The sequence below is a fragment of the Hermetia illucens genome, chromosome 3 (assembly GCF_905115235.1).
Source record: "Hermetia illucens chromosome 3, iHerIll2.2.curated.20191125, whole genome shotgun sequence".
NCBI lineage: Eukaryota > Metazoa > Arthropoda > Insecta > Diptera > Stratiomyidae > Hermetia > Hermetia illucens.
Window position 1 is genome coordinate 111666077 of NC_051851.1, and position 16727 is coordinate 111682803.

A 16727-nucleotide genomic window follows, 5' to 3' on the forward strand; every position below is an offset into this window, starting at 1 on the left:
AAACTTCACAAATTTTTTTGGCCGACTTCGTTGCATTTTTACCTCGTAAACGTAAAATATGACGAATTTCTTGCTTGGTGGACTCCATCTTTGATGCGCTATAACTTGAGACTGAAACGTACGATCACAAGACTGTCAAAGAGTCGCTTGCAGCGCAGATTCGTCATCTACAAATCGCCGTATAGTATAACCCGATGCGATAAGTACAACACAAGATATGTTTAAGTATCTATTATATTATTATTAATATTAATTTTAATTTAATTTTAATTTTAATTTAATATATATATATTATACAAAAGGGAGAAAACTGGATGGACTTTGCCTCCCTGAGATGAGGGGTACTGCCCTTTAACTCTCCGAAGAAGTGAAATATCTGGACGTCACTATGGATAAAAAAACTTCTTTGGGAAAAACATGTAGAGGTAAAGATGAAACGAGGTCTCACAGCTTATGGGTTGTGCAGACGGACCTTTGCCTCGACATGGGGACTCAGGCCTCATGTGGTAATTCCATCATTAGGCCGATGTTGGTATATGCATCCGTAGTGTGGTGGGTTAAGGTGAGACAAAAAGGTTTTCACCGTAAACTAGCCGCACTGCAAAGAACTGTGTGTCAGGATATGACTCGTGCCATGAGCACGACATTCGGCGCAGCTCTGAATGCACTACTAAATTTACAGCCCCTGGATATATTTATTCAAAGCACTGCAATGAGAGCAGCTCATAGACTAATTCGATTAAATCTATGGGGAAACAACGAATGTGGGAAGTACAGAGCATTGGAAGAGTTACTGGGAGGACTGAATCCAGTTCTTGCAATGCCTTCCGATTCTCGTGCCCCATAGAAGATATGAAGTTACCCTGAAACATTGAGAGAACTGCTCCCAGAGTCCCAGAGGAATGCGTGGCGGGATATACGGAAGTCTTCTATACCGATGGCTCAAAAACAGAAGAGGGTTCTGGAGCCGAAGTCTACCTCCCGAATAAAAATGAGAAGTGGGCTTTTCCTTTGGGACAATATGCAACGGTTTTTCAGGCCGAAGTTTATGCCATCCTAAGGGCGGCAAACTGGTTGATTGACGAACGGTTAAAGGGCAGACGCATCGCAATCTGCCGTGATAGCCAACCTGCATTGAAGGCGTTGAGTAGTCCTTTGATCACCTCGAAAATCGTTCAGGAATGCAGAAACCGTTTGAACTCTATCTGTAGATTCAATACGGTGGAACTACTCTGGGTACCTGGTCACTGTGGCGTAGAGGGAAATGAAATCTCGGATGCTTTAGCGAAAGAGGGGTCAATCTCCACTATGCCGGGACCGGAGCCATCAATTGGAGTATCAGCAGCATTGACTAAGTCTGTTTTCAAAAACTGGGAACAAGTTTCCCACAATGACAGGTGACAGAGCCTAAATGCTGCTTGACACACCAAACTTCTCCTGCCAGATCCGAACATGCGCACCGCAAAGTTTATCCTGTCGAAAAGCAGGAGGACTTGCAGGTGCATTGTGGGCATTCTGACAGGCCATAAATCACTAGCTGGGCATATGTTCAGAATAGGAATTACTCAAGATGATACGTGCCCCTTCTGTAATGAGGAAGCGGAATCCACGGAGCATATCCTATGTGAATGCCCCGCTTATGGACGCATCAGGCATCAGATCTTTGGTATCGATATTATTCAGTTGCGACCGGTAGCATCACATCCACTAACGGCAATCCTGCGATACGTTGACGAATCCGGAATATTCCGTTAGACAAGGGCGAGTACAATGGGCCAACACGGCCTGAGTGCTTAGAAGCTGTAGCTTCTCCCCCACCACGCACTCACACACACACACACCTGGTTTACGCAGAAAGTGCTCCACAAACAAACGTGGGCCTCTTTAGACGGGACTACTTTCAATCAAATTTACCACGTGCTGATCGAACGTCGCCACCTCTCAACCTGATGAATTTCAGAAAATATAGGGGGGCCAATACAGACTCGGGTCACTATCTCGTTGGCATGGTGTTCCGGGATCGAATAAGAACACCACCTAGAATACCTTCTGACAACAGAGATCTTGGAGGTCAAGCGTCAACAAATGATCTTCACAATCACCTGGAGAACGTTATAATACGGCCACAAAAATATTTGGCTCCACCCGCAGAAAGAGTCGGACCGGCTGGACACGGCCACGCGCGGAGGACTTGTCACGAACTCCGTCGAGCGGAGAAACGATTTCACAGGAGGAAGCCTGATAGAATTAACAGGTCTGTGAACTAGAAAAGTACAGGGAGCAATCGCACCAGGCGCGCAAGTTTTGCCAACATGTCAGCAAGATGAAGCCTTACACACCTCGACGCTCATCCTGCCGAGACAAAGAGGGAAATATGATTTCCGATAGAATGGGCATATTGAAGCGATGGGTTGAATATTTTGATGAACTGCTCAGCAATCAGAACATCGGCGAGTTGAAGGTCCCGCCAACTAAAGCCGACAGACAAATACTGCCACCACCAAGTATAGAAGAAGCAATCCGTACAATTCATCCCAGGAGCCGATGGAATTGGTTATTTAACCAGCGGAATTGGTTATTTAACCAATGCGTGAAATGCGTGGATGTGACCAACTAAACCAAGCGGTTCATCAATTTATGCTCAAGGTATGGGACAGCGAATCAATGCTTGATGGTTGGTAACGAGGCTTTATTTGTTCCATATATAAAAAGGGGGATATCACGCAGTGCAGTAATTATTGAGACATTACGTTGCTGAGTACCATTTATAAGATATTCTCCGCTATCTTGCTAGGATAGTCGCATACGCCCAGAACATCATTGACCCATACCAAAGAGGCTTCACTCCAGGCAAATCAACAGCAGATCAGTTTTCTCGGCGGCAAGCGATGGAAAAACTGTTGGAATATGGACAACAGTTGCACCATTTGTTCATCGACTTTAAGGCCGCCTATGATAACATAACCAGAGTAACACTGTACACGGCCATAAGAGACTTCGGTATCCCGACGAAATTGATAAGACTGATTAGGCTGACCCTGACCAAATTGCGAGGCCAGATAAAAGCAGCAGGATCACTCTGTAGGTCGTTCGACATCAATAACGGTCTACGACAAGGGGAAGCGATAACTTTGACGTATTATAACTTTGTTAGTAATAGTGCGATTTCCACCAAACTTGGTAGGATCATGCTCTGTATTATAGCCTAAATTCAAACTTAACTTTAAAACTTCAGGGGGGTTTGGCAGCCAGTTACTAAAAATTATGGTAACGTACTATTATTAACTTTATTTGATAAGATATCGGTATAGAGAGTATTTGAATTGAAGTTGATGCCCTATCATACGTCCTCTTTAACCTGGTCCTGGAGAAAGCAATTTGCGATGTCGATGTAAATGCGAGAGGCACCATCTTCTTCAAGTCCACCCAACTACATGGTGGCAACGTCAACGCCAAAACCAAAACCGAAAGAACGAATAACATCAAATTGCACTGGTCAAACGAAAGCAATGAAGATAGGAGGCTACAACTTTGTGACCGTTGAAAATTTCTCCCATCAGCGTCCAGCTTCCGGTATCCCCAATCAGCAAATACATGTGGAAGACAACGACTTTCTAACAAAAAATAAACTTATTGGTTATCGTAGACATGTTCGCAATATATATTGCGGTGGAATATAAAAAAACATTCGGATAAGTGTCCTCCTTCCTTCCTTTAAAAATAATAATTATTAATTTTAATGATTAGGCGACAATTCACATTGGGTCAGGGGTTTGAACTGTTAGAGCACTTTATTCAAGACCATAACGGTACACTATAGGAGGTAATGTGGTCAGCACTGCGCTTGCCCGAGATTATTACCCTGATTTGACTCAGGTACTCGTTCACGACCGAGTCGACTGATATCCGACATTCAGTCCAATCCCTCTGCCACCACTGAGATTTGAACCAGCGCTCTAACCACTTGAGCCATCCAGACATTCCTTTAAAATTGCATTTCTATAATATTTTCTAAGCAAAATCAAGTTATTCGAGATTTTCTTCGAAATAAATATCGACAAAGTAAGCTTAATGTACCCATTGGTAATTTCGTTCTATTGAAGAAATTGTTGTTTTGTTATATGTTATTCAAATCTCGTTATAGTAATATTTTGAGGTATTCGCCAAAGTTATATTAACACTTTGGGCTGTTCTTTCGATTAGCGGGCCAAACCGATAACAGTGGTATTTTGTCTAATGGTAATATTCGACCTTAGATGTCTGAAAATGTATGTCGTTTTTACCGACCCAGAGTTCTAATGGGTGAAATAACGGTATAAAGTTTTGAGAGAAATAAATCGCGTTTTTTGCATATAACTACACAACGTACATAAGTCCTGCGAGCTCAAATTTTGTATGTATATGAACGTTAAAAATTTCTATCGTTGTTATACACTACACTCGAGGACATAAAGGACATTTTTCCGATTTTTTACATTTACCGTTATAGTTGATTAACGCTTAATTCCACATTCTTGAAAATTTGTCAGTTCATAGTACTAAAGTACTCCTTTAAGTTACCAACATATTTTCGCGATGTCTTTGTTTAAGGATTTGATGACCGTGAAAATTTACTTAAAGAAAAATATTTTTTTCATACCCTGTAAAAGGAAAATGGAAAGTTCTCAGGAATTTTTCGTGGTACCAGATAGGCCAGCCATTTTAGATTATTTCTTTAAAATTCACTAATTAGGTAAAAGACAAATGACCAGTAATTTACTGGAATTTTATAGAAGGCAAATCAGCAGCGTTTGTAAGAAATTTTGTAAAAGTCACTTCGTTATTACTTGAGCATATCTTTATTCTCCTCCAGAATAAATTGTTTTCACATTTGCGAAAAAGAATTCAAATAGATCCATGACACTTTTTTAACTTATCGACTCTACAGAAAAACACATGAATGTAAGTCACAGCGCTACTTTCAATATTTTCTGTATGGCATCCAATGACAGAATCAACAAAACTTTTGCCGTGATTCAGTTTTGTGGGTAACTTCGAATATCATTTTCAGTAATCGGAAAAAATTATTGATGGGATCAAGTTTTTTATAATATTGAGTAGAGTTTTGGAATCAAGAAACCGTCGGTTCATATTTAAATACGAGGATTATTTGAATTTCTTTCAATCATACCGACAATCAATCGACCATCAATCAGACGTCCGCGCTCATTATTCTGTTTGCTAATTTTCATTTCATCCACTTCGATAATTTTAGCGGTATCGCCAATTTGTCCTTCTTGTTCATATAATTCGTCTAAAACACATTTCTCGCGCATAGGAATACCGATCGGCCACAGTTTCGCAACTCAGGATTTCATTAAAAATAGAAGATTCCCTTATAGTATCATGACGGCATAATCACTTGTTGAAGACATATTCCCAATGATTCAAACCATGTGCCTTTAACCCGAGAAACTTGATGGCGCTACAAATTCTTACCGGATGAACCTTTGCATACGAGTAAAGCAAATACGTTTTTGCCCTTGAGAATGATTTATTGCTTATGTTTTTTACAATATCTCGGCCACAGAATTAAACTTTTTTCTTCCAACCACGACACAAAACAATCATTATCCCGACAAGTTTCACTTAATTTGAACAAATTCCACATGTTAAGAAATTCGCTCTTGAAAACACTATTCCAAATGTCTACGGTTTAGGAGCCTAAACCGTCACTAGTGCCAATTGCCCATTCTAAGATTTTTTTTAGAAAATGTACGAATAGAGATAAATAATGATAATAATGGAGTTAGTTTTATCGTTTTCTCAAAAACCGTTTCATTTCCCTTCTACAAAGTACAATTTCCCTTCTACAAAGTACAATTACTGGAAATTAGTGAAAATAAGCTAAAATGGTGGTTCCATCTGGCGGGCAACTTCTCCTTCTTCTATTGAAAATTCCTGAAAACTTGCGGTTCCCCTTTTACAGGGTGTGGAAAACGATCTTTTTCTTGGTGTAACTTTTCAATTTCGATAGAAATTTTTTATTATTCCACCCCTTAGAACCCCGAATCGCCAAAATCGACATACATTTCTGCAATCAGCATACTATACTTAACATTTGTATAACACCCCCTAATGGAAGAATAACCATATTATGAGTTATTCAAGTGAAGAAACTGGAAAATCGAATTAGAAATGTTCGGTGGATGCACGACTCTTCCATTTGCATAGCTTGATCATGCACTATTTTTCAAGACCCATTTACATAACAATTTCATAGCATAATTCAAAAAGTATACAGAAATTCACAGTTAAAATAGATATACACAAGTTGGATGCTTCGAGATTGGACGGTTTTGTGTTTTTCTTATGTGAGGAACTTTCAATATAATCCTTTAATGTATTTCGAAACTCCAAGATATACATACTAAACAGGGTGTTTGAGGGGTTTCAGGTTTCTCCCATTTAATGCGAAATATTCGTAAATTATACTATTCGAAAGATAACATAATGGGACAACTTTTTCCAACTTTGAAGGTTTGTATAAGTTAAAAGTAGTTAAGTTTCAAGTATTTTGAAATTTAGATGAAAAAGCGATTTTGAAATTTCCTCAAAATTTGAACAGTTATGTCTTCGAATTGACGGTGAACTTTGCTATTGGAAAAATTCCCATTTATATGAAATTTTATGTAGTTTCTGAAAATGGTGTCAGATGAAATGATTGGGGGAATGAAACATTGTAGTTTTGTTCGGCAGGTCAAACTTTTTGCCACTATCCACGAAAGACCAGTATTTACAAGATATGGTGATATCCACTATTCAAATTTTTACTATCATCAATGGGATACCGTATATATATGTACATGTTGGGGGTATACCTTTTAGATTTACGCGGAAGTCGAATACAATGGGCCACCATGGTCTGAGTGCTCTAAAAAGCTTCTCCCCCACCGAAAAACAAACACACACACACATATTATGCTCATCCTAAACAAACATTGTAGATTACCATTTGCTGGTGCGCACATATATATGTATGTACCCATCTGAATTGAGCATAGTAATATGAATATTTCTGCTTTATTTCATATATACGCAAAAGTGAACATAACTCGCATGAGAACATACATATGTAGATATTCATTTGAACTAGGCTTGCTTCGTATTTATATGAATTAGTTCGTATCGAGAAATTGACACGGATATGTAAACAACTAAGTCAAACTAAACGAATAGGAACAATATTTTTACATGCGGTTTTCGTTTACATATTAGGTGCCTCATACCTCAGGCAGTTCACTTCACATTGGCGTTGATATAAACCACTATGTGAGTACATATAGAGCATATTCTATGTATATTTTAGGGGACAGTAAATTCACGCGAAATAGTAGTAGAATTTCCTTCAAATTTTCTTTTATTATACCCTGTACTATTCTTTATGTTCAAACTTCAACTTTCGTACTTCCATAAAAATCGGGTACGATCTCCGAAATTTATTGGTCAGACCGAGCGACAGGAAATTTCCGGTGAGAGTAGAGGGTGGCATAAGGTGGATGGTGGAAAATTCTATATTCAAAATATTCATTAAAATGGTGAATTCTAAGCTAAACATGTTTTATGGCAATTTTTCGTACAAGTAGTAGTTATCGAGTTATTCATGCTCAAACATGTCGATTTTTTTATAAGAAAATTATGTTTTTAAACGTTTTTTTGCAAATAACTCGAAAACCATACATTTTATGTATGACTGGAAATAACCAAACAAGCGCAATATATTTAATAAAAAAAGAATGAACTTTCTTGTCTTTCTCAAAGTACAATATGAGCTCGTCAAACATAAACTCATAGTCGGCTAAAACAAAAATGAATACTTTTAATGTCGAAGAGCACAAAACCAGTAATTTTTTCGTAGAAATCAAACTAAACAATCCTTGAAGTGCTTCAGAAGACCTTTGAAATGAGATGATAGATGACAGAATTCGGTGGGATAAATAATAACGGAGATTTGCATTTCAGAAAGAAGAGCCCCTTCCTGAAGCTCTTTACATTGGAAAATCTCAAAAACCAAGTAAACGAAAATATATATAGCTGCGAAAAGCATATTGGCGGTCAGTGTTGGACGATAATACAATTGATTGAAAGTATGCATAAAAAATAAATAGGCAACTTTGACCCACTGAAACTTTGTTAATAATAGTAGGATTTCCATCAAATTTTCCGCGTATACGATGAACTTAATGGGGTTTGCAATGAATTTTACAAATATATTAATATATTTGAGCAGAAATCTGTATAGAGATTTATTTCAGCAGAAATCTGTATAGAGGGTATTTCAGAGCCTTGATGGCATATGGAGGCATCACTTTTTTCAGATTTTTCTGGTGGGTAGTTTCTGAGAATGACCCCTTAGTTTCGGTGAGCCCTTTTGTGACCGCCTCACTCTCCACCTTCAGATTTAGAAAGTACTAATCGAGACCTTTCATTTGATACTCCATATAACTATATTCGGTGAAAAAATGTACACCCTCCTTTTGCATTTTTCAGGAGCCTCCTTAAGAGATACAAATACGAATTTTTCACAATATATTTATTAATATCTTGAGCAAGCGTAGTAATTTTTCCAGCCCGATAGCATAGTTCATTATTAAAATACAGAGCAACTTATACACCCATCTCCAAAAAAAGTATTTTTCTGCTGCCGCGCTAGAGTGCGCCGTGATCATCTTAAAGGAAAAGTGTAAACGGTATTTAACGTGCGGACTTAACCACAGTCTTCAAATTAGGATTATTAAAAAATATTGAAAGCTAAACTTTTGATGCTTTCTTAAACTTTTTCACGGTTTCTTTAACGAATAAAAAAAACCACTGAATGAATCGCAATTATAATAGTTTGCGGACCGTAGAAATATGTTCTGAATATGTCGTGAAAATTTCAAAGAATTTCGTTGGGTAGATTTTAGGCTATGCAACAGATTTTCAATATGCAGTTTCGAGAAAAACAGATTTAAAAAGTGGAATGCGATTTTTAACCATAAACTCTTAACTGACAATTAATCTGTCCATAAATCTTAGGTTTCTTAAAGAAACACATGTAAAGCCTTGGGGTTCAATTCTTATGATTTTAGCGAGATCATTCGGACCGATAAATACACGCTTTATTAGGACGATCGGCATAAACCTGACATGAGACATTTTATCTGTTTAACACTGCAATTTGCGGACAACCCCTAAGATCAAAAAATCACTTTGCCCATATATTCTACATTATATCTAGATACAATTGATGCAAAAAAATCGATTGCTCGGATCCGACACACGGGATGACCCCCTTAAGTACCACACTGTATGTGTGGGCGTCCATAGTTCCCACCTTGTCAACACATTGGGTGTCAATCGTATATATAGCCGTTTCTGAGAAAAGTGCGTGTGATAGACAGACAGTAAACCGATTTTAATTTTTCAGCGAAAAGTCAGTCGAATTATTTTTTGAAAAAAAAAAAAAACAATTAACGTTAAATTATGGTTAATATTTTGATATATTTTAATTGCACTCTTACATCGATTGCTTATTGAATCGACAAGTTGGTGGCATCATTCTGCAGGAAATGACACTCCATGATTTTTGTATTATGCGCTAAAGATTGTTGTCAATTTTAGGTTTTGCAACACTAACACCATTCTTAACACTTATCCATAAGTTCTTAATAGGATTGAGGTCTGGCCACCAACACCACCAAGCTACACTATTGTTGCTAAACCACTTTTTGCATTTTTAGTGGTATCTTGAAGGAAGGGCCAGCTTATTGGCATTTCCACACTGGAAGCATAACGTTTTGCAATATGTCCATATGAACATTTGGAACCTTGGTTGAAATAAAAAAGCAACCCTAGATCATAACACTTAAATCACCTTGCTTAATTGCTTTTTATGTGTATTTAGGCTCAAAAGATTATAAAATTTTCCTCTATATCTCAGTGTCGGTCTCCTTGAAAAACTCAAGAAGTTGGGTAATAAGTCTGTTAGTAAGAAGATATTTCCTTGGACTTCGCGCTTTTAAATTACTGTCCCTCAACCTGCGGCGAACAGTTTGAACAGTAGCTGTCACACTCAGTCCGCTTCTAAGCTGGGTTGCCGTCATTAAAGGTTTCCTCGCTCCGAGTTTCCGGCTTCCATTCAAAGTTAAAAGCATTCACATTCATTTTTGCCGAACACTGCAAAAGACTTTGAATTTCCATATATTTTTTTTTTTTTTGATATTTCTTTAAGTTTTTATGTGAATGTCTGTTACACCCTGTTTACTCGGAAACAGCTGATCTTATTGTCACAAAATTTGGTAAGACCCTGTTTTCTGTCAATCCCTTTATATATAGCAATTAGCTTCATTTTCTGCTGCGATAAAGGGGAAGGGGAGTGTAATTTAAAGCATATGATTATGTGGGGTATCACATGAAACGGGTCGGTTAGCACTTTTTGAAACTGATCTTTCTGTCACCGAGTGAATTATAAGTAGTAAGGACTCAAAATGTGGGCTCAAAAAAGTGAAACAGGTTTCGTTTTCAGGAGCTATCTGCCCAAAAAATCGCACACGAAATTAACGCCTTAAAATACAACCCATTTCGATATCTACACGAATGATTTTATATTACCATATTTCAGAAATTTAGGCGAAATCCACCTCTAAGTTCATTCTAAAAGTCCACAGTGATTGGCAACATGCTTTTTACTGATTTCTCTATGTCAAAAATTCAGGTAATTACATTATTTTGATCATAGCTCCGGTATTATTTATCCCACCCAATTCTGTCATCTATAATCTCGTTTCGAAGGTTTGAAAGACTTCAAAAACGTTTAGTTTGATTCTCACGAAAAAGTTACTGGTTTAATGTTATTTGACATCAAAAGCATTCATTTTCGTTTTAGCGACTATGAGTTTACGTTTGATGAACATAACGCAGCCCAAATTGTACTTTTAAAAAAAAAAACAAAAACTTCATTATTTTTGTTATTAAATATGCTTCGTTTCATTATTATTCCTACATAAAATGCATGGTTTTCGATTTGTTTGTAAAAAACTGCTTAAAAACATTCATTTTTAAGATTTTGTTAAAAACAAAAATATCAAACAGACAGTCTGTCACACGCATTTTTCTCAGAAACGTTACACTTATTGGCACGAAACTCGGTAGAAAGATTGAAACTCTGTACCCCTACACATTCGGTGAATTACCTCGTTATACGTTAAATTTCAGGGGGGTACCGAATATAGCCATGTGAAAGGTCTCGATTGATACTTTCCAAAGCAGGTATTAGTTTTGATATTTTTTTTGTAAAGGGGAAGAGTACGTGGGTCTAAAAAGAGTCAATTACTTCAAAGACTGGTTCTCAGAAACTGTCCAACTGAAGAAAAAGTAAAAAACTGAGGTGGTCCCCCCATACGGTATTTAGGCCCCGAAATATTCTCCGAAACGATATCTGCTCAAGTAAAGTAAATAATGATATATTATTATATTTTGAAAATTTACTGTAAATCCCCCTTAAGTACATCCTAAATCCGGAAAATTATAGTAATAAAAATTATAGTGATAAAGGATCATCCTTGAAAGTTTGTTGGAAATCCTACTATTTTTTTTATTCAAATTATTTTTGCGTCAAATTACTACCCCCTGAGAGATAAAATGTCAGTATCATATCGAAATGAATATAAAGCTCGGCGCTTCAGGTATGAAAGGTGCTTCTTCTGTGAGTATATTCAGAAATATCCCATTTGTACGTAGCCCGTTATGTACATGAATTTAGTATGTCAGACTACTCACTTTCGTGTGATATTGATGTTTAGTTGCCGTAAATTTACACGGTAAAGTCAATTTTGAGTTACTGTAACTTTGTTAGTAATAGTACGATTTTGATCAAACTTGGGGATAACATGCTTCATATTATATTCTATACTATTACAAACTTTTCTAATTCTAGGATAAACATAAGGGGTGTTTTTACTCAATTTCCTATGGGGATACACTATAGGCTAGCTTAGAGTGTTGGACTGTCGTAACGGAAGGTCGTGGCTCAAATCTCTCAGGGGTGGCAGGGATTTCATATCGTAACTGGATGTCGGATACCAGTCGACTTAGCTATGAATGAGTACCTGAGTCTGGTCTGGTTTTAATCAAATTTTGCTCTTTCACAGTTCATGAAGTCGACACTGCCGTTTTTTTACTGCCACTGTATATACACTACGAGCTACGTATAAATGAAAACAAATATTCTCACATAAAAGATCAATAAAACGTTTCAGATTTCCGAAAGTATTCGGAGGTTGAAAGCTTCACTGAATGGACTATACAGGGTGTCGCGTTTATGATGATAGAAATTAAGCCCGTCATTTTTACATGTCATTTGAAAGCTAACATACTGAGGCAACTGTTATAAACTTTGCAGGTTTGCAAGTTTAAAGTACAGTTGCAATAATACATATTGATATTGAGATAAAAAATCGACTTTGAAATTTCTTTAAAACTTAAACACTTATATATTCGAAGTGATGGTGACCTTTGCAGTTAAAAAAATATCCATTTACAAGAAATTTTATGTAGTTTCCGAAAATGGTATGAAATTTGGGATTAAATGATTGAGGGAGTGGGAAATTGTGATTTTTTGTGGAGGTTAACTGGAATGGAATGGAATTAATTTCCACCGCGAAGATCACATTTTAAGATATTAGCGTTGGATCATAGATCATTGCCAACCGATGTCACATCGTACTTATCGTTGAGAAATTACGAGCAATGTGCTTCTATTCTCTTGTAATTTTTTGTTCCTGATTCGTGGCTTCTTATGGTCCCATTTTTCTCCTTAATGTTTAATTTTATTTCGTTCAATGTATCTTTTAGAGTGATAAACGAAGCCTTCCTATAATAGCAAAATTTAATTGCTATAGGTAAAAAGCTTCGGTGGATGCAATCCCACTATGTAATAGATAATACGATTTTGTGTGGATTTAAGCGGACCATCTAATATAGTGTAACCATTTTCCGAATATAGTTAGACGAAGAATCGAATAAGCCTTCCATTTCTAAAATGAAACTTACCGCTAGCAGTGGTTCGAAACAATCAAATGAGATTGCCATTAATATCTTCTAAAACGAACTTACCGTTATCATTGGTTGAAAATTAGACGAGAGATTAAAAAGTACAGTTACTTTTTGGAAATAGAAGAAAACCAGTACTTTAAAAGGGACTTTTCAAAGAAACATGATATCAAAGTAATCCTTACATAAGAAAATTGCAGTCAACTTTAGATTGTAACGGTAATTGGGTATTGGAATGATAGCGGATTGCGGGGCAAAAAGGTATTCGATCAATCTGCAGAATCCCAAATGCCATTTGTGGAGCCGGAGCCTGCACTTGAAAATAGAAAAGCCATAACTAAAACAACCATGTGAGACTAGGCCATCTATGGGAAACAGCAGTAAGGGCTTAGCAAATTGATATTGCATGGTAAACCGGGAAAAAACAGCTGAAAATCTGAAGCAAAGCAAACTTAGTATGATGACATTGATTACTGTCCTCTACGGTAGTATCTGGCCATGATGAGGACGAGACAGTCTCCAACTTCAAACTGGACTCCGTGGAAGCCTACCCTACGAGAAAGTGGGCAGAGTGCGATGTAGCCTCTCTTTGTAGTGAGAAGCATTCATCACGGTTATGCACAATTAGTGCCGCGTGTGGAGTGTATTTGTGTTGAGTGTATTTTTTTTTCTGAAAAGTTTCGTTAGCAAAAGTTTCCAAATCTGAATTTAATATCTTAATTAAAGCAAGTGGGCTATTTAATTTATTCTTTGATTACCAGCAAATCAAAATGAATAAAATTCGCTCGCTACGACGCTCATGTGCAACTATTGTGACAGCCGAACAGAATAGGGTAACGTTAGGAAAATCCTTATTTTGCTTGATGTTCATAAGTTGATTAAGTGCACGATATCCAGATGCGAAATGTTGGGTTGTGAGAGAGTACGAAACTTTAGAGCCGATTCGCAAGTCTGTGGCTCAGTTTAGTACGGGGGTCACACAAATTCAAGAAGGAAATAAACAAAATAAAACCATTCGTTATTTTGAATCCTAAAGTATGGTAGTAAACAGTTTCCAGGTGCAATGGTAGTTAAATTCTATTAGCAGTGGAAGGTACCCAGACAGTTCGTAATATAACTTGAAATTTCTCGAATTTAGATGAAGACAGTGTGGTGAATAGTATTGTTTCTAACAAAAAGCTAATTCTCAAATTAATCATGTAAAAGTGAATACAACTAAATTTCTGAAAAAAAAAATTACAACAGCATTTGTTATACAGAAATTCGTGTGCATGGACCCCTGAGGATATATATAACTTTATTTTGTAAAAGGAATCTTTGCAAAAATCTCCTCCATCTTATCATTCCTATTTTCATCTATCAGCTTGGAAAGAACAGATGAAGCAGATACACTCTAAAAACATTTTGTTATTTGTTGTCTGTTCATAAGGAATCAGACACAATCATACCAAAATAATAATAAATAAACTGGTCAAATTTACAATTTTCCGAAACAATTTTCGCCATTCTAGAAGAATTTGCAAATATAATTAAAGGAAACGAATAAAGTTTGTATCTTTTGCTATGCTTTTATGTTTATATATTTAAATGACTACATAAATCTTTGAAGATAAATTAAAAGTCGTCAGTGCAACAATCAAATATTCCAAACAAAATGTTCATCATAATAAGCGCTCAATGCCCGATCAAATGTAAAGTAGAACATTTTCTGAACTACTCATTTAAAACAAGTAATAAAAACAGAGAAAAAGTTCAATGAATCTTAGAAATATAATTGTTTAATTGTGTCGGTCCTTTAGAATTCTTTTCTTCACTTACGTTATTTCAATATCCTGAAATAGTTCACCGACCCAGGCTATCACCAAACAGTAATGCTGGAATAGCTGTGTTAAAAGTTCAGTCTCATCCAACATCTCAATTCGTTCAATTCGTTGCCTTTCTGATGGTAATAAGCTCTGATAGACTTGTACCATATCCCATGCTCTGCATCCATGCCAACCGCACTCCAGAAATCTAGATATTTGTGTATCTAATGATTTGCAAGCATCCACACCAGCTAAACTACAACCGCGTGCTCTAAGATTACTTAACATTACTTCGCCAAACCTATCATTCATGTTCACCTAAAAAAAGTAACGTTGAAAAGAATTGAAACAACTCTATTAATAAACAAACCTGTTCATAATTAACCAACACAGCTGACTCGAATCTTCTCGCCAACCACTTTAGTAGGTTTTGCGAGTTTTGTGGTTCAATATATACTAAGACGCATTCAGCTAAAAGTATTGTGGGCATCTTAAAATCAACTTCAGCCTGCTGTAGTTTATTTTCAACTTCTTCGATATTACGTAGATCCACGCCCATTATGTGGTAGTTTGGGGCATGTAAATCAGTCGGACTCAACCGTACTTCACCATCTTCCACGTGTATCCTTCCCAGTAAAGTTTTGTTGCGTTTGATCATATAACATTTGCGAGCAGTAACCGTTGGAAAATCCAACTCTAAAAAATTCGTCACGTTGTGCGATGTATCTCTCAAACGCCAATAGAGTGTATCAAAACCGCATCCCAAGTTAATAATCTGGCATTTGTCATTCGTTTTCTGAAAATCAAATCGGAATAGAAAGTCTAGGTGAAACTGTGTGGGTTCAAATTTTTAACTTACTGAAAATGATTTTAGAACAGACAGATTAAGGAAATCATTCTGTTTCAAAGGTACATATGTAATAATTACACAATTCTTGCTTAAAATTTGCCCTAGAGTCTTTGTAATCACAAAAATATTTTCCGATTAATTCATTTAACATCATTCTTCTTTATTAAAGACCAATCTTAACAATAATACAAGGCGTTCATAAGTAATACAATCTCTTTTTTTTCGAACATTTCTTATAACTACTATAAGAAACTTCCAATTAGGAAGGAAAAAGTGCTAGAAAGGAATATAAGAAAGGTCAAATTTCCGCGCTTTTAAGCGGCATTTCCAATTGTGAGATTGCTCTTCGTTTGGGCTGAAGTCATGGTATTATGGTGATATTTTTGGCTGGGCCCATAGCTTAGGCGAATATCTTCTGGAGGACCACAAGCCCAAATTTATCGTGAAAAGCGGAAAATATTGAACTCTGTGTTAAATGCAAAAAAGGAATTTTGCAGGCTCCGCAACGAAATGTATATGACAATTTGAAAAATTCTAAGAAGCATCTATGCATCGATGTCAAATTAGGGCAAAGTTCGCGGATTAACATCAGACGTACAGACACATATATGGAATTACGTAAAACAAGTTCCAATGTGTACCCTTTACATTTTCACTTTTTTATGCTTAGATTGACTGGTCCAATGGAACAAGGTTTGCCCTCACGGTCGAGATGGATTTACTAATTATTGGAATGGTTGAAGGGAAGAATCGCACTATTTTGCGATGTTCAATTTTGATGACGAATCTGTTATGATTATTTCCGAAGGTTACCAAGAAATTCTACTCCATAACTTGTTACCGTATTTGAGGTGGTTTCGACTGGCTGAGCTAATTTTTATGCATTAGAACGGACAGTTCAGATGTCGCGGTTTACAAAAGACTAGCTTGCCGCTAATAAAATACCTATTCTAGATTGACCTTCACGTTTGCTCAATTTAAACTTAAACCTTAAACATTGT

The 16727-nt window shown here is 36.7% G+C and overlaps 1 protein-coding gene across 4 annotated transcripts in view; it reads right to left on the minus strand.

The window, feature by feature from the left end:
* LOC119651071 (leucine carboxyl methyltransferase 1) overlaps positions 1-16727 on the minus strand; it is a 60533-nt gene that overhangs the window by 13718 nt on the left and 30088 nt on the right. For all 4 annotated transcript variants that reach the window (XM_038054410.1, XM_038054409.1, XM_038054408.1 and 1 more), the window contains exons 3-4: positions 15247-15672; positions 14890-15194 (exon numbers count right to left, since the gene is read on the minus strand). In XM_038054410.1, the coding sequence (XP_037910338.1) occupies positions 14890-15194; positions 15247-15672 (731 nt within the window). The remainder of the gene's footprint in view (positions 1-14889; positions 15195-15246; positions 15673-16727) is intronic.